Source organism: Nicrophorus vespilloides, unplaced genomic scaffold (assembly GCF_001412225.1).
Source record: "Nicrophorus vespilloides isolate i.1.1-1 unplaced genomic scaffold, Nicve_v1.0, whole genome shotgun sequence".
Taxonomy (NCBI): Eukaryota; Metazoa; Arthropoda; class Insecta; order Coleoptera; family Silphidae; genus Nicrophorus; species Nicrophorus vespilloides.
In genome coordinates this window covers 81,877-101,501 of record NW_017100099.1, presented here as the reverse complement: position 1 = coordinate 101,501, position 19,625 = coordinate 81,877, and the positions used below count along the sequence as shown (strand labels likewise).

At 35.3% G+C, this 19,625-nt stretch overlaps 1 protein-coding gene across 20 annotated transcripts in view; it reads left to right on the top strand.

Annotated features, from left to right (window-relative positions):
* LOC108567899 overlaps positions 1 to 19,625 on the top strand; it is a 43,394-nt gene that overhangs the window by 5,413 nt on the left and 18,356 nt on the right. For all 20 annotated transcript variants that reach the window (XM_017928637.1, XM_017928634.1, XM_017928632.1 and 17 more), the window contains exons 2-3: positions 723 to 841; positions 954 to 19,434. In XM_017928637.1, coding sequence (XP_017784126.1) covers positions 723 to 841; positions 954 to 19,434 — 18,600 coding nt within the window. The remainder of the gene's footprint in view (positions 1 to 722; positions 842 to 953; positions 19,435 to 19,625) is intronic.

Genomic DNA, 19,625 nt, shown 5'->3' with positions numbered 1-19,625 from the left:
CGATTAGTCGACTTTGAAATAAAGAAAGAAAGAAATAAATTAAATAGAACATTCGTTCGTTTACGTTAATATCTGTTACAGAGTTTGGATTGCGTAACGATTAATTAATTGCTTCGGCCTTTGCGTGTCTCAAGAGTCGCACATATATTTGGCTTCCCAAATCTATGTGAATAGACTCATTGATCTGGACGGGTGTATCATTCTATCTGAATGTATCTGTTTGTTTTTTTTTTCCTATTCACGGACGGGCTTTCCCTGTCTCTCCGCCCTCTGCCTCTCAGGCAAATCGATAACAAAAAGGCGTTGCTCTAGGTTAAGTCACAGACGAAATCGATTCCATTTTGATGAAACTAAAAGCTGCTCTACTTTCATTCATTAATGTTAATTTTTTAATTAATTAACATTCTACAATATAATTATTTTATTTATTAGTTGATGATATAGTAAAAATATTTTAAATTTTTCTTAAATATTATCTAGTTTTGTAGTTTAAACGGAAAACCTTAAATATAAGAAGTTGCTCATATACATCAAACAAATTAACGAGAATGAAATTGAAATATTACAGCAAGATATAAATAAATACTAAATTAAGTCAGATTAACAAATACTATTTTGAATTGTAATTATCGAAAACTAATAATTTTGTGTATATTTTCTATTAGAAATATTTTTTCCATTCACGTCCTTTTAAATTAATTGTTCTACTTTTGTAATTTTAGCGTCTGGTGGAGGAAATGAAACCAGAACCGAATCAGACATTCCGATCAGAGTTCCATACTAGTAGAAATACGGCTGTGCAAAGTTCTACATTTACAACGACAACCCAATACAGCAAGCAGTAAGTCACCACTTTTCGTTCTATTCTTTTGTTCTAAGCAGTTTAATCATTAATTCTGTTGCGTGTGACCTAAATATTCGAATGTGCGTGATCCCCGTTTCATTTTTAACAGATACGTCCAAACTGAGTCGGTGAATTGGGGGAACGGCACGACCGTCAAAATTACTCGGGAGGGTGTCGAAGAATGCCCCCCAGAAACCTCGTACACCACCCACACTCATTATACACAGGATAGCACCGGGACTGATTCGCAGAGTACGCAATTTATGGAGGTGACGTCTTTGAAGCGAGTGCATGATGACGGCCTTCCTGATGCTCTCGGCATCGTCAATCCACATTCTGGCGAATGGATGACGGTCAGAGATGCTATGCTGCGCGGATTCCTGGATGCTACCTCTGGAATGGTGTTAGCTGATCCAAATGGAACACGAGTTAATATTGAGGAAGCGGAGCGACGTCGTTTAATAGATCCTAGTATATCTAAGAAACTTCAAATCTTGTTTAACAACCAAATTGAATGGAAATCTTTCGTAGCAAGAATATACGAATCTGAGGCTTCGCAAGAGAAGCGCGTGAAGGTAACTGATCCCCAACACCTCCAAAAAATCCTTGGCGACGGAAAAGTGGACTTGAAATCGGGACATTTCACGCTTGATTCTGGTGAAGTCATTACTATGCAGCAAGCTTACGAACGCGGTTTCTTGATGAAGAGTTCTGTCAGAATTCTAACCTCGGCAACCAGTCTCTTTGAATCGATCAATCGCGGTTTGATTGAAGAGATCACTGGCTTATTTGTCGATCGTAACTCTGGCGAAAAATGCAAATTGGACGTGGCGATAAGCAAGAATCTCTTGAACGGGAATGTACAAGAAATCGTGGACTCCAAAACCGATAATAAAATAACGGTTTTAGAAGCTATTGATAAAGGCGTGATAAATGTAAAATCTGGCAAATTCATGTACCAACGCGAACACTTAACCTTTGCAGAAGCCAAACGTAGGCAATTAATTCAAAAACCTTTAACTCTTAAAGATGCATATGATCTGAATATTTTGGAAAACGATTGCAAAATTTGGTCCCCGTTGCATAAAATCAAGTTGAGCATTCTCGAGGCCATCGGTCGCGGCGTTTTGGATTCTAATTCTATGCTATCAATTTTAAATGTGGCCAAGGACGAGTACTTGACTCTGCAGGATGCCATGGCCATCGGCATTATCTTACCTCACGGTGTCTACGTTAACAATACGAACGGCGAAACGATGGATATCGTGGATGCAGTCAAACAAGACTACATCATTTCCGTGACGCAAAAATCGATCTTCAACATCGAATGTTTTCGGTCTCCGGATGCATCCGAGTATCTGAGTTTCAACACGGCCTTAGCTAGAGGCTTTATAAACGCGAAGAACAACGGTAGCCTGATTACGAACGCGAAAACTGGTAAATTAATCTCTTTCTCGGACGGTATTACGACTGGCGAAGTAAAATCGAACGTGCATGAGATGCTGACGCGAACCATCGGTATATTCGAACAGGGTAGGGAACTCACGATTTTGGAGGCCGTTTTCAAAGGATACATAGATCCTAAAACCGGCTATTTAGTTGATATTCGTAAAAGTAAAAAAGTCGTGCCTTTAAATGACGCGATTGCGCAGAAATTGATCACTGGGGAAGGAGCAGCACTACTGAATTCAATGCTCAGCGTTAACGTGACGAATCGTACAACCAGTAAACAGATCAAGAGATACGTTGCAGTCGAAACTCTTAACAAAACTCGCGTCCACCATGCCATCTCCTATACCGAAGCAATCCTACAAGGTCTTATTGATAACGATAACCAAACCTTCTACGATCCTGTTTCCAAAAAAGTAATTCCAATAGTAAAGGCCCTAAGTGAGGGAAAGTTGACTCCCGATGCGGAGAATACTAGCATCCAGATTACCAAGAGCAGTGGCGCTTATCCGAAAGGCACAACACCTTCGAAAACGACGATCAAGGTGATACAACTCAAGCAAGACATTGACAACAATTCGAAGGAAACTACGTTTGATACGACCATACCGAAGGAAAAGCAGGTTTTCGAATTGCCGTCAGAGGGTTGGTCGTTGTCCGAGGCGATCTCTTTGAAAATGTTTGATCCAGTTACCGGCTTATTCACAATACCCGGAACGGATCGTTTAGTAAGCTTTGAAGAATGCATAAGCTTGCAAATAATTAATCCATCTACTGCGTTAGTAGTCGACCCATCAACTAAAAAACATATTAGCGTTACTAAAGCTGTTGAAACTAAGATATTGGATGGTGTGGGTAGATATATTATTAACAACGAGCGTATTACGATGGAAGAGGCCATCGCTAGGAGCTTAATCATATTAAAGGAATACGCTGTTCTGCATAAAACTAGCCAACGTCTCTTGAAAGTGACCCGACAATCGGGAAAACCTGATTGTGTTGAGGTCTCCAATATTATCGACAAAAATCCGCCCACGTATACGGAAATTAAAATATCCCACATGAATCTAAAGCCGATTCAGTTAGAAAACGGCGTGATCTATGATCCTTCCGACGTAGTTATAATTATACCAGAAGTGAGGAAAACCAAAACGTTGTTCGAAGCTGTTAAGGATAAGACCGTCGATCCTAAAACGGTTAAAGTTAAACATCCAACTACCGGGATTGAATTAACAATGAGCGAAGCAATGCGTAAAAATATAATTGAGGAAAGTAGTGGTTATTACAAAGATAAATCTGGCAGGAGAATCAGCTTCACAGACGCTGCCAAGTTTGGTATAATTACAGTTAACGGCAAACCGGTCGAGAAAGTAGAGATCGATAACATACTGAATCCCAAAACAATGTCGCAGGCCTTCATTGCAAATGAGCAAAAGTCCGATAACAAGGATGTCGTTTACATGAATAAAATTATTCTGACCGATCCCAGATCGGGAAAAATTTATTTACCAGAAGAAGCTGCAGAGCAAGGATTCATTAATAAAGAGGACGTCGAGATTATAAGAAAAGAAATTCCAAAATCAGCGAATCAAACATACACTGTAACCGATCCGCAAACAGGGGATAAAATTATGTTTAACATTGGTGTAATCAATACTCAGCAAATTCGTACAGATAAAATAACAACGCATTATGCATCTTACCAGACCCTTAAATTTCTCTTAAGAGATCCAAAGACTGGTGAAGATATCGATGTACAAACTGCTTTGGATAGGGGCTTATTAACACACGAGGAATTTGAAAAGTTGAAAGAAAATCCCACTGAGGCAAGGCAGAAATCTACTGTTATGGTTATTAATCCGACGACGGGCGAACAAATTTCGGCAGATGAAGCTGTCCTTCTTGGCTTTTTGACTAAAGAAGAGTTGCTGTCTATGCAAGGTAGCTTAGGAACTAAGAACGTCATTAAAAGTGGCTTTACTACGCAAGAAACAATGAAATTCGAGACTAAGAAGGCTACTCAAGACGAGATTAGGACTAAAGTATCGAGGATAGATATTTACATTTCAAATCCTAAAACGGGCGAAAGAATGCTCGCAGAAGAAGCTGTGAAAATAGGATTAATTTCTCAAGAACAATTGGAGAAAATGAAATCTGAACAATCGAACATCACAGAAAATGTAATTAAGAGGACGGAAATTATGTTAGCCGATCCAAAAACCGGAAAATCGTATCCGGCAGAGGAAGCTTTAGCTCTCGGTATTATCAATGAAGAAGAATATACAAAAATTGTTGGTAATAAAGTGACTAAGTTAGATATTTATATCATCAATCCTAAATCAGGCAAAAAAATACTCGCGGAGGAAGCTGTGAAAATTGGACTAATTTCAGAAGAACAATTAGAGAAAATGAAATCCGAACAATCTAATCTCACAGGAAATGTAATTAAGAGGACGGAAATTATATTAACCGATCCAAAAACCGGAAAATCATATCCGGCAGAGGAAGCTTTAGCTCTCGGTATCATAAACGAAGATGAATATCAAAAAATTGTTGGTAATAAAGTGACTAGGTTAGATATTTACATAATCAATCCTAAAACAGGTGAGAAAATACTCGCGGAGGAAGCTCTAAAAATGGGATTAATATCACTAGAACAATTAGAGAAAATGAAAACGGAACAATCTCAACTTTCAGATAATATAATTGAAAGGACTGAAATAATGATAACCCATCCAAAAACTGGAAAATCGTATCCGGCAGAGGAAGCTTTATCTCTTGGTATTATCGATGAAGAAAAATATCAGAAAATTATTGGTAATAAAGTGACTAGATTAGATATTTACATCATCAACCCTAAAACGGGTGAAAAAATACTCGTGGAGGAAGCTGTAAAAATGGGATTAATTTCTGAAGAACAATTAGAGAAAATGAAATCAGAACAACCTAAACCTGTTGAAAAGTTAATTAATTGGACTGGCATAATGATAACCGATCCAAAAACCGGAACATCTTATCAGGTAGAGGAAGCTCTATCTCTTGGTATTATTAGTTATGAAGAATATCAGCGAATTATTGGTAAATCTTCATTAAAAATAACTGATCCTAAATCAGGTATTTCGATGACTGTCGAAGAAGCACTCAGGATTGGTTTATTAACAATTGGAGATTACGAGGAATTGATGAAGAAGAACTTACCGAAACAACAGATAACTAATATCACGGTAATTGATCCTACCACCGGCAAAGATTTATCACTTTCAGAAGCCGCTGGAAAGGAATTAATAACAGACGAAGTGCTGCATGATCTGAAAATGCACGAGCACAAAATTTTGAAGACGACTTCATTTGATGATGTATCCTTAGCTGAAAAGACTAGATCAAGAATTACTATCGAACCAAAATACGAAGTCTCCATTGGTAGAGCTTCTTCTTTAAGTCCGGAAAGGGAGGTGAAGAAGGTCGTGTTACAGAAATTGAGGAAGAAAATTGTTCGACCGAAGGATGCCTTGAAGAAAGGTCTAATTGATGTGCAAACTGCAGATATTTTGAACAAGGAAGATATTTTTGTATCGCCGGATGGCGAAGTTCTGAGTTTACAAGAGGCTCTGGAATACAATCACTTGGATGGAAATAAAGGGAAGATAGTTGATCCACAGAGAGGCGATGTTTTAACAATAAACGAAGCTATGTACAGAGGCATTTTGGATCCGGACGGCGGAAATGAAGTATTGGTTCCTTTGAATAAAAGTTTAACGGTGCCTGAACTCTTCGATCAAGGTTTGATAGATCCTGAAACGAACAAAGTTGTGCATCCAGAGACCGGAGCTAATTTAACATTATCGCAAGCCATTGAATGCGATATTGTTGATCCGTATAGTAATGTTAATTTTAGCGGTAAGAAAATTACTTTATTCGAGGCACTAAAGAACGGTACGGTCGATGATGCCAGAGCGCTTGTCATAACCAAGAACGGAAATTTGGATCTGCAAACGGCAGTACAGAAGCACATGTTTGATAACGTCAAAGGTAATGAGAGTATTCCACCAGCAGCAATGACGTTCCCTATAGCACTTAAACGTGGACATATTGACCTCAAGAATAAGAAATTCATTCATCCAACCACCGGAAAGCAATTGAGTATAGACAAAGCAATTGAGGATAAATGCATTATGGTTTTACCATTTGGACAGAGCGACGAAGGTGTTGCTTTGGAGAAGGCTTTGGATATGAATCTGATAAACGGAGATAGTGGAACTTTCACTAATCCAAATAATGGTGAAATTTTACCTGTGAAACAAGCTGTAGAAAAAGGTTACCTTATTATTAAAATGAGCGATAATGTTAAGAATCCGCATACCACAATAACTAAAACATCTACATCCAAGCATATTGTCACGACAAGGTATTTGGAATTATTAAAGGGATATGCCCTACTTAACACCACGGAAATTCAAGATTTACGTACTGGTGAAATAATGAGCTACGCTGTAGCTAAAGTCAGAGGTATTATTCTGAGCGACAAGGAAAATAAAAATTTCACCACTCTTAAGAAAGTTCAAATGTCATTCTCAGATGCTCTCAATAAGGGATTGGTCGATATGAATGCTGGAACATACACCGATCCACATTCTGGTGAGACTATGGAAATCGGTGTTGCTATTAAGGAAGGAATCCTGGAAGCGGCTCCAACCGAAGAAGTTATTGACGATACTGTTAAAACAACAGAATTAAACATTGCACAAGCATTCGATCAAATATATGATGAAGAGAGTAACAAATTCCATGACCCTGCTAATCCTAGTAAATTGTTAACATTTAAGGAAGCTTTAGATAAAGACATCATAGATCCACTATCGATGATCTACGATGTTACCGCTCAGAAACCAATAACCATAAAAGAAGCTATGAATGAGGGTTTGATTGATTCGAAATCTGGAAAAATTAAAGAAGAGAAAACCGGAAAAAGTGTTGATTTTAAGAAAGCTGCAAAAATGGGCTTGATTGCTGTTATTGGTGGAATAGCTGCTCCTATTGTAGCACCAGTTGTTGCAGGAGCAGCTGTTGCGAAAGCAGTGAAAAGTAAGTTTGCTAACAAGACGCCCGTAGATCGTGGAGATATTAAGATGCAATCCGATGATTTCATCAATGCAGAGAAGGTAGATACTGCACAAAAAGTAGTGAAACCTAAAAGCGATTTACCAACTAAAGAGGATGCTATCAATAAACCTGTTGCAGTGGTTAAAGACAAAGTTAGTGAATATAAGATCCCAACAACAAGAGTTGACTATAAAACTAGCTCAGAAACTAAAATCGACAATTCCAACTTAGTGACTAAAGACACAATTAACAAATATGTGACAGAAACTGAATTTACTATATCTACAAAGCATAATGATCAAGATATTAGTAAGATTTCAAAATCAGATAACAAGAATCAATTTACAGAATCTGAAATAACTCAAAGGAAAGATGTACAAATTGTTGATTCAAATATTGTAGAAGAAACAACTTTCGTTAGTGATGTACAATTAGATAACGTAAAAATCATTAAAGAAAAGCCAACCGAATATAAAAAGGAACCTGTCGGTAGTCTGGATAAAAACGTAACTATCAAACCATATGATGAGGATTCACATACATCAATTGCCGAAGAAACTATGAAAGTGAATGTTGAAGAAATGATTCAAATTTACGAAGATAAGAAACAGCCAATTGAACAAAAACGTCCAGAAGAAGTTGTGCTCAGACCTACTGAACCTACTAATAGGCCTATTAGTGCGAAGTCAGTTGATAAAGATACACTTAAAGAAATTGCAGTCTCTGATTCTAAGAAGCCATTGGATGAAAAGAAGCCTAGCCATCCGGAAGAAAAGAAAACACCAATTGGAGATAAAAAGCTTGATGAAAAGCCACGCCAAGATGATAAATATAGTATTTCCAAACTTGTAATGGGGGAAATTGAAAAAATAGTCCCACTTGGTGAGAAGCCAGAAGAAAAAAAGAAACCTACTGAGGATATTAAGAAAGTACTTGATAAGAAAACTCCGGAAAAAGTCTCAAAGAAAAAGACAACAGCAGATATTAAACCTCATGATAAAATGCCAAGTGAAGTTAGTAAATCTCCAGAACATAAAACTAAACATTTTGATGATTTTATCCAAATTGAAAAGATGGAAATGGAAAAAGATAAGTTAATTATAGTAGATACTAAAATACCCGAAGACAGTAAATCTTACGAAACTGTAACGAAGACTACTGTAACGAAAACGGTCGTATCATTGCCAAGTGAAGAATCTAAGGTGATAGAAAGTAATACTGAACCAAGTGATGAAATTATTGTTAGTAAGCAACCTACAGATGATATTAAGAAAACTGGCACACCAAGCAAACCATCGAAAATCGTTAAGGATGAAAAGGCCAACACTAAGGAGATTCCAAAAGATGAAGATGTATTTTCAGAACCCGACGAACCATCAAGCCAAGAAGAAAAATCTTTCTTCCAGAAGTTTATGCAAAAAATTCCTGGAATATCTTCCAAAGGAAAGAAGAAAAAACCGAAAACTAAAAGCGAAACAAGCGATCAAACTTCAGCTATTGAAACTACTAGTAAATTTTTAGTTGAAGAGACGAAAGAAATAATTGTAAAACACGAGAAAAAGGAGCCTAAACCCATCGAAGAAGTATCACCTAGCACAGATGAAGCATCCCCCAATGAAGAAAATATTAAAACCACTAAAAAATCTAAAAGAAATAAGAAGAAAAAATCTAAAAACGTGGACGAAACTTCTGAAACGAAAACTTCAACTGTTGAACATAAACCGGAAAATGACGGCTTTGTAATTATTGATTACGAGAAAGAAAAACTGGCTCGTCCGAAATATTTGAAGACTGAGGATAAAACTGTTCCCGCTGAATTAAATTCAGTTAAAAAACCTAAGGGAAGCGAAGTTTCGTATGCTGAAAAGGTAAAACATGTAACAAAATCTGAAATTTCTGAGGACAAAATTAAATTGAACGATCAAAAAACATCAAAGATTGTTGTGGAAGAACAAAAAACACTTAAAGTTACTATTGCCGATGGAACTGTATTGCATGAAAAACCATCAGATTCTGAGAAGACACCTGAGAAACTTAACACAATTTCTCAAATACCAACAAAAGATGAATTCAAACCTGAAACTTCTAAATCACTTCCAAAAGAAGATAAATCTCAAGATTATAATGTTTCCGAAGAAGAAACTAAATCGGTAAAGGTAACAATTATTGATGAAACAATAGTAAGTACAATGGGCAAAAAACCTGTAGATATTAAAAAGCAGCAAATTTCTGATATACTGAAAAAAGAAAAGTTAGATCCCTTTGAAGAAAAACCTATAGATAAAACAGTACAGGAAATTTCAACGAAAACAGTAGATAAAGATGAATCATCAGTGGACCTATTGAAACATCCAAGTGATGATGCTCATACTGACAAAAAGCAAAAAACCAAAAAAGAGAAGAAACAAAAACCAGAGGATCAGATATCGGTTAAAGAAACTGAAGAAAAGCAAAAAACTGTAAGGGTAACTGTTATTGAAGAACCTTCGATTAGTGTTCCCGATATTCCAGACAAATCATTTAAAATTGAAAAACCTGAAATTAAAAAACCTGAGGAAACACTTGAAATTAAACCACACGATAAAAAACCATCCAATAAATCTAAGAAAGAAACAAAATCTATGCCACAAGATCAAAAACATCTCAAGGAATCTGTGAATATGCCAGAAATAGAGAATATCACTTTACTTGAAGAATCAACAGTTATTTTGAAACAACAAGAGAAAACTAAATCTCATGATCAGAAACCATCGAAGAAAATTCAGCCAAAAGTAGTTGAAGACATACCAACTGAGTCATCACAGGAACCAACAGTCGAAAAGAAGAATATAGTTGATAAGGAAGTTACAGAAGTTAAAAAAACTAAAGTTACTTACGACTTTATACAAAACGAAAAGATGGAAATAGAAAAGGATCTTTTAAGAGCCAGCGAAAATAAAATGCCAAAAGTAGTGGATGACGTCAACACTGATGATAAGCCTAGTGAAAAAGTAGATGAACCAACTGTTACAGAGAAACCTAAATCATCTGAGAAATCCAAGAAAGAGAAGAAAACGAAGTCTAAAGACAAGAAATTATCAAAGGATATAGTGGAAGAAGCAGTCACTGAGAAGGTAACATTGATTGAGGATTCTACAATTATTGTCAGCCATGAGGAGAAATCTAAATTACAGGATCCAAGTCAAGAGAAAGAAAAAGAACCAAAATCTGAAAAGCTCAACATTATAGAAGTTCCATCAACTGAAGTTTTAGAGGAACCAAAGGTTTTAGAACAAACCAAAATTACAGAGAAACATAAGAAAGAAAAGAAACCTAACTCAAAAGATCAGAAATTACCTAAGGATGTTACGGAAAAATCAGTTACTGATAATGTAACTTTAGTTGAACAATCTACAATTATTATCAAACAAGAGGAGAAACCCAAACCGCATCCAAGAAAAATGCCAATTAAAATATCAGAGGTCCCGACTGTTGTAGAAAAACCTGATATTTCTGAGAAACCCAAGAAAGAGAAGGAACCTAAAGATCAGAAACTACCGACTGATATTCCTAATAAGGCAGAAATTGAGAAAGTAATATTAGTTGAAGAATCTTCAATTATTGTTAACGAGGAAGAGAAACCTAAAACCCACGAAGCAAGTCAATTAGAAAAACAAACACCAACAAATCTTAACATAGTTGAAGATTCATCAGAGAAAACGACAGTTACAGATAAACCTAAAACTTCTGGCGAACCCAAGAAAGAGAAGAAAACTAAATCTAAAGATAAGGAAATTACACAAGTTGAAGATGTAGTTTCAGAACCTGAGAAACAGTCCAAACCAGAAGAAAAATCTTTCTTCCAGAAGTTTATGCAGAAAATCCCTGGTATGTCTTCGAAGCAAGTCACAGAAAAGCCAATCAAGGAAAATGTAACAATAGTTAAAGAATCGACTATTATCAACCAAGAGGAGAAACCTAAACCTGATATCGAAGAAAATCAATCAACTGTTGAAGAATTTGTTTGTAAGAAGCCAGAATATAAACATGATCCTTCCAAGGATATTGAAAATATAGTTGATAAAGAAATTCCAGTAAAAATCTCACCTAGTTTAGATTATAAACTTCATGATAAAAAAACCATTGAAGATCATACAACTAAATATACGAATGACTTTATCCAAATGGAAAAGATGGAAATAGAAAAGGATAAGTTCAGTGCCGGCGAAAATAAAATGCCAAAACTAGAGAATATTCTTATAACTGAAAATAAACCTGCTGAAAAACCAGATGAACTGGCAATTGCAGAAAAACCTAAATCTTCTGAGAAACCCAAGAAAGAGAAGAAACCGAAATCTAAAGATCAGAAATTACCAGAGGATATTAAGGAAAAAACAGTTACCGATAATGTAACATTTGTTGAAGAATCTACAGTTATTGTCAAACAAGAGGAGAAATCCGAACCGCACATTCCAAGAGAAATGAAAGAACATCAACAGAGAACAGAAAATACTGTCCTCGTAGATGACGTATCAACCAAAATCTCAGATGTACCAACAGTTACTGAAGAACCTAAACCTTCTGAGAAGACCAAGACAGAGAAGAAACCCAAATCTAAAGATCAGAATTTACCCAAGGATGTTACAGAAAAACCAGTCACTGGTAACGTGACATTCGTAGAAGAATCTACAGTTATTGTCAAACAAGAGGAGAAACCCAAACCACACATTCCAAAAGAAATGAAAGAACATCAACCAAGAACAGAAAAGTCTGTCATCGTAGATGATGTATTAACCAAAATCACAGATATACCAACAGTTAGTGAAGAACCTAAAACTTCTGAGAAGCCCAAGAAAGATAAGAAACCGAAATCTAAAGATCAGAATTTAACCAAGGATATTACAGAAAAACCACTCACTGGTAACGTAACATTCGTTGAAGAATCTACAGTTATTGTCAAACAAGAGGAGAAACCCAAACCGCAACATCAGAAAGAAATTGTAGTAGTTGTTCCAACTAAAATATCAGAGGTATCAATAGTTACCGAAGAACCTAAAACTTCTGAAAAGTCAAAGAAAGAGAAAAAACCCAAATCTAAAGATCAAAAATTCTCCACTGATATTCCTGTCAAGACAGAAGTTAACATGGATTTTATCCAAATGGAAAGGAAGGAAATAGAAAAGAATAAGTTTAGTATCGAAGAAAATAAAATGCCTAAACTGGAGGATGTTCTCACAACTAAAGGAAAACCTACTGAAAAACCAGATGATCTCGAATCTTCCGAAAAACCCAAGAAAGAGGAGCCATTAAAATCTAAAGACCAGAAATTACCAAAGGATATTACGGAAAAGCCAGTTAGTGAGAATGTATCATTAGTTAAGGAATCTACAGTTATCGACAACAAGAAACCTAAACAAGATTCAAGTCCAGTGAAAGAGAAAGAACCAATATCCGAACAGCCTGTGCTCGTAGAAGATGTTTCAACTGAAGAAACCAAGAAACGAACAGAGAAACCAACAATTATTGAGAAACCTAAAAGAGAGAAAAAATCTAATGATCGGGAAACTAAGGATGTTACAGTTACTGGGAATGTAACATTTGTTGAAGAATCTACTATTATTATCAGCCAAGAGGAAAAACCTAAATCACATGATCCAAATCAATTAAAAGAAAATATGCCAAAAACTGATGAGTATGTTACTGTAGAAGATGTATCAACGAAAGTGTCAGAAATTGACAAAAAGTACAAGAAAGATAAGAAACCAAAATCTAAAAATCAGAAATTACCAAAGGATGTTACGGAAAAAATAGCAATAGATAATGTAACATTAGTTGAAAAATCTACAATTATAGTCAAAGAAGAGAAGGAAGATGTACCAACTAAAATATCAGAGGTCCCGATTATTGGAGAAAAACCAATTTCTGAGAAGTTACGCAAGGATGTTGCGGAAAAACCCGTCGCTAGTAATGTATTACTTGAAGAATCTACATTTATTATTAAGCTAGAGGAGAAAGAAGATGTTTCGACTAAAGTCTCAGAAGAACCAATAATTACTGAAAAACCTAGTGACAAACCCAAGAAAGAGAAGAAACCCAAATGTGATGATCAGAAATTACCTACTTATATTCATAACAAGACACAAATTAACATGGACTTTATCCAAATGGAAAAGATGGAAACAGAAAAGAATAAGTTTAGTGTCGAGGAAAATAAAATGCAAAAACTGGAGGATGTTCTCATACTTGAAGATAAACCAACGGAAATAACAGAGAAACCGACAGTTACAGATGAACCCAAAACATCTGAGAAGCCTAAGAAAGAGAAGAAACATAAAGGACAGAAGCTACCCAAGGATGTTACAGAAAAACTAGTTACCGGTAGTGTAACACTAGTCGAAGAATCTACAAATATTATCAAACAAGAGGAAAAACCTAAACCACAAGATTCAAGTAAATTATCAGGAAGTAAACCAAAATCTAAAGAGCCTGTTTTGGTAGAAGATATATCTACTGAAATATCAAAGGAATCAATTGTTACAGGAAGTCTTAAAACTTCTGATATACCTGAAAAGGAAACGATACCGAAATCTAAAGATCAAAAATTACCTGAAGATGTTACAGATAAAACAGTTAGTACGAATGTAATATTAAGTGAACAATCTACAACTATTGCCAAAAAAGAGGAGAAACCCAAACCACACGAGTCGAAGGAAATAAAAGAACATGAACCAACAATAGAAAAGCCTGTTATTATAGAAGATGTATCAACTGAAGTCTCAGAAGAACCAGTAATTAAAGAAAAACCTAGCGATTCTGACAAATCCAAGAAAGAGAAGAAACCCAAATATGATGATCACAAATTACCTACTGATGTTCCTAACCAGACACAAATTAACATAGACTTTATTCAAATGGAAAAAGTGGAAATAGAAAACAATAAGTTTAGTGTTGAGGAAAAGAAAATGACAAAACTGGAGGATGATAAACCAACAGAAATACCAGAGAAACTGACAGTTACAGAAGATCTTAAAACATCTAAGAAGCCCAAGAAAGAGAAGAAACCTAAAGGACAGAAGTTACCTAGGGATGTAATTGAAAAACCAGTTACCGGTAGTGTAAAATTAGTTGAAGAATCTACAATTATTGTCAAACAAGAGGAAAAACCTAAATCAGAAGATTCAAGTAAATTGCCTGAAAGTGAACATATATCGAAAAAGCCTGTCATGGTAGAAGAAGTATCTATTGAAATACCAAAGGAACCAACTATTACAAGAAGACCTAAAACATCTGATAAACCTGAGAAGGAAAAGATACCAAAGGCTAAAGATCAGGAATTACCTGAAGATGTTACGGACAAAACAGTCACTATGAAGGTAACATTGATTGAAGAATTTAAAACTATTGCCAAACAAGAGGAGAAACCAAAACTTCACGATTCGAAGGAAATAAACCAACATGAACCAACAATAGAAAAGCCTGTTATTATAGAAGAAGTTTCAACTAAAGTCTCAGAAGAACCAATAATTACAGAAGAACCTAGCGATTCTAACAAATCAAAGAAAAAGAAAAAACCCAAATATGATGATCAGAAATTACCTACTGATGTTCCTAACCAGACACAAATTAACATTGACTTTATTCAAATGGAAAAAGCGGAAATAGAAAAGAATAAGTTTAGTGTTGAGGAAAAGAAAATGACAAAACTGGAGGATGATAAACCAACAGAAATACCAGAGAAAATGACAGTTACAGAAGAACCTAAAACATCAGAGAAGCCGAAGAAAGATAAGAAACCTAAAGAACAAAAATTACCCAAGGTTGTAACTGAAAAACCAGTTACCGGTAGTGTAACATTAGTTGAAGAATCTACAATTATTGTCAAAAAAGAGGAAAAACCTAAATCAGAAGATTCCAGTAAATTGTCTGAAAGTGAACATATATCAAAAAAGCCAGTCATGGTAGAAGAAGTATCTACTGAAATACCAAAGGAATCAACTGTTACAGGAAGACCTAAAACATCTGATAAACCTGAGAAGGAAAATATACCAAAAGCTAAAGATCAGGAATTACCTGAAGATGTTACTGACAAAACAGTTACTACGAAGGTAACGTTAATTGAAGAATTTAAAACTATTGTCAAACAAGAGGAGAAACCGAAACTGCAAGATTCGAAGGCAATAAACCAGCATGAACCAACAATAGAAAAGTCAGTTATTATAGAAGATGTTTCAACTAAAGTCTCAGAAGAACCAATAATTACAGAAAAACCTAGCGATTCTGATACACCCAAAAAAGAGAAGAAACCCATATATGATGATCACAAATTACCTGCAGATATTCCTAATAAAGCACACATTAATATGGACTTTATACAAATGGAAAAGACGGAAATAGAAAAGAATGTGTTTAGTGTTGAGGAAAATAAAATGCCAAAACTGGAGGATGATAAATCAACAAAAATACCAGAAAAACCGACAGTTACAGAAGAACCTAGAACATCTGGGAAACCCAAGGAGAAGAAACCTAAAGGACAGAAGTTACCAAAGGATGTAACAGAAAAACCAGTTACCGGTAGTGTAACATTATTTGCAGAATCTACTATTATTGTCAAACGAGATGAGGAACCTAAAACACAAGATTCAAGTAAATTGTCAGAAAATGAACCAAAATCGAAAAAGCCTGTCATTGAAGAAGTACTAACTGAAATGTCAAAGGAACCAACTGATACTAAGAAATTACCTAAGGATATTGCGGAGAAACTGGTTACTGGTAGTGTAACATTGGTCGAAGAATCTACAATTAGTTTCAAACAAGAAGACAAACCTAAACCACAAGATGCAAGTCAATTAACAGATAGTGAACCAAAATCGAAAAAACCTGTCATCGCAGAAGAACTACTAACTGAAATCTCAAAAGAACCGACCGTTATAGAAAAACCTAAAACTTCTGATAAACTTGAGAAGGAAAAGAAACCTAAATCTAAGGATACAAAATTATCCAAGGATGTTATGGAAATACCATTCACTGATAATCTAACATTAGTTGAAGAATCTACAATTATTGTTAAAGAAGAGAAACCTAAAGACATAAGTCAAGTAAAAGAACAAGAACCAGAATCTGTAAAGTCTGTCATCATAGCAAACAAACCTAAAACTCCTGAGAAGCCAGATAAACTTAAAGTTAAGGATCAGAAATTACCGACTGAAAAGACAGAAGTTAACATGGACTTTATTCAAATGGAAAAGATGGAAATAGAAAAGGATACGTTTACTGTCGAGGAAGATAAACAGCCTAGACTGGCGGATGTTCTTAAATCTGTAGATAAACCTACTGAAAAACCAACAGTTGCAGAGAAACCAAAAACTTCTGAGAAACCAAAGAAGGAAAATAAACCTAAATCTAAGGATCAGAAAGATAAGGAGGTTACTGAAATTTCAGTTACTGATACTGAAGCATTAGTTGAAGAATCTACAAATATTGTTAAGCGAGAGGAGAAACTTAAACCACAAAATCAAAGTCAAATAAAAGAACAAGAGCCACATTCTGAAAAGTCTGTCATCGTAGCAGACAAACCTAAAAGTTCAGAGAAACCTGAGAAGGAAAAGAAAACTAAATTGAAAGATCAGAAATTACCCACAGATGTTATGGATAAAACAATCTCAGAGAAGCCAATCATCATAGAAGAATTAATATCTGAAGTTTCAGATAAACCTAAAACCCATAAGAATCAAATCACCCTACCCGATGCTGTTTACGAAGGATATTATAATCCGCAAAATGGATTCATTGTTAACCCCGAGAATAACAATACATTAACTACTGAAATGGCTATTAATGTGGGATTACTTGATACTTCCAATACATTAGTCAATGATCACGAACATTATATAAACTTCGAGCAAGCTGTTAAGGAGCGAAAAATTAATACCGAAGAAGGTCTTGTGGTATTTGAAGGAGAACCTGTCATTGATTTCAAAGAAGCCTTTGAGATGGGCATATTGTTTGAAGCTGTGTCTCCTTTATCTTTAACTGATGCCTTGGTATACATCTTTAATCAAGAGACATTAACTTTCCTTTGTCCTAGATCTGGTCTGCATCTCACATTAATTCAAGCTATTGAAATGCAATTAATCGAAGTTAAATCAGTTTACATCATTAATTCAGGTGTTAGAGTCAAATTATTAGATGCAATTAAGTCTGGTCTTGTTGATGGTACTACTGGAAATATTAATGATTATTCATCTGGCAAATTAACGGTGGTTTCTCTGAAAGAAGCATTTAGCGAAGGCTTGATTATCGATGATCATGCATCTATATCTTTGCAAAGATCCATTCATAATGGCTTATACAACGAAGATTCTGGAAAATTATTGGATGAATCTACAAATCGTATGATTACACTTCACGATTCCATACGAAAACATTTGATTAATCCTTTGTTACCATGCTATTTCGACAAAAAAACTAAGAAATTGTTTAGTCTTAAAGAATCGTGCGTATTGGGCGTAGTTGATAAATATACTGGAACATTGAAGAAACCAAATAGCTCCAAGAAAATGCCATTAAGTGAAGCAATGAAACAAGGATTAATCGTTGACATAGAAACATGCGATTTTAGTTTGTACGATCTATTAGAGATGAGTCTTATTGAAAATAATATGCTAATACATCCAGCTACAAATATTAAATGTACATTAAACGAGGCATTAAGTAATGACTTAATAAATCCGAATACTACGATTATTAAACACATCCAAAGTAAGAAATTTGTTTTGCTCGCAGATGCTATTAAAGATAATTTGATTAACGGCGAAACAAATCAATATAATTTACCGAACGGCAAGAAATTGAATTTATTAGAAGCTAAAAATAGCTGTCTAATCGTTACACCACACAAATTGTTGACTATAGAAGAGGCTGTTAATAATGGTTTATACCAACCTGAGTCTGGAACATTCGTTGATCCAACACAGAATGAATTGTTCAAGTTAAAGTACGCATTAGAAAACAATCTGATAGACTCAAGCACAACCGGATTAAAAGAAGTCGATGGTTCTATAAAACCATTATGTCTAGCAATAACTGATGGAGATATCGATGTTGAGACAAGCCGTGTTCGAGATCCGACCACTAGAAATACATATACCATTGATACGGCGATCCGTGAAGGCATTTTGGTTACCCTGGATGAACCATTGACTGTACAAAATGTAGCCATAACGAAACCTAAACTAAATATCAGACAATGCACTTTAGAAGAAGCAATCAAATATGATCTCCTCGATGTAAACAATGCTGTTGTTAAAAATAGCAATACTGGAGAATTCAACACCTTAGCTTCATTTATCGCAGACGATACTATGAATATGGATAAGACAATTTCCTTCGAACCAAGTGGAAAAGTAAAATCCTTGATTGCACTTTATGATCAAGTTGTTGTTATCTATATCAGAAAACCTATGAGCTTTGATGCTGCTTTAGATAACGAGTATTTAGATATAACTACCGGTAAATTTACCGATCCACAGACTAACGATGTATTGACGTTGAAAGAATCAATAACCTTAGGATATATTGATTCCGATACGGCATTGGTCAAGGATACAAAAACGAAGAAACTCTTGAAGTTACCAGAATGTTTCCGCAAAGGTCTCGTTGATGCAGAGAAAGGAAATATATTAGATAGCGCCACTTCTAAGCTTTATCAATTACCAAAAGCTATTGATAAAGGTCTGCTATTAACGCCTAAGAAGAAGTTTGCTTTGATTGATGCCATCGAATACGGTGTGTACAATCCAAAGACTGGTAGTTTTGTCAGTCCATTCGAGGATACAAAGAAAAAGAACGAATTGACCTTACACGACGCGATTGAACATCAATTAATCGATCCGAGCAGCACTGTCATTAAGGACCTAGAAAGTGGGAACATGATGCAACTCACGGAAGCAGTTCAGAAATATGTTGTGGATGGAAACGAAGGTCGCATTTCTTATAAGAATGATAAAACTATTGATTTTAGTATAGCTTTGGACAAAGGATTGATTAAGGCTGCAGACGAAAGGGTAAGTGTTCTTTTTAACTATTCTATAGATAATATTACATAGTCATATTAATTATTTCGCTTATGCTAAAATTGCTTACACTATTTGTTTCATTTTTTTTTTTGCAGCTATGTGAGTTTAACATATTTACGTGGTGGTTTGCTTCAACATTTCTGCATGTTCCGACCATACAAGAATCACATCTTTTAGTC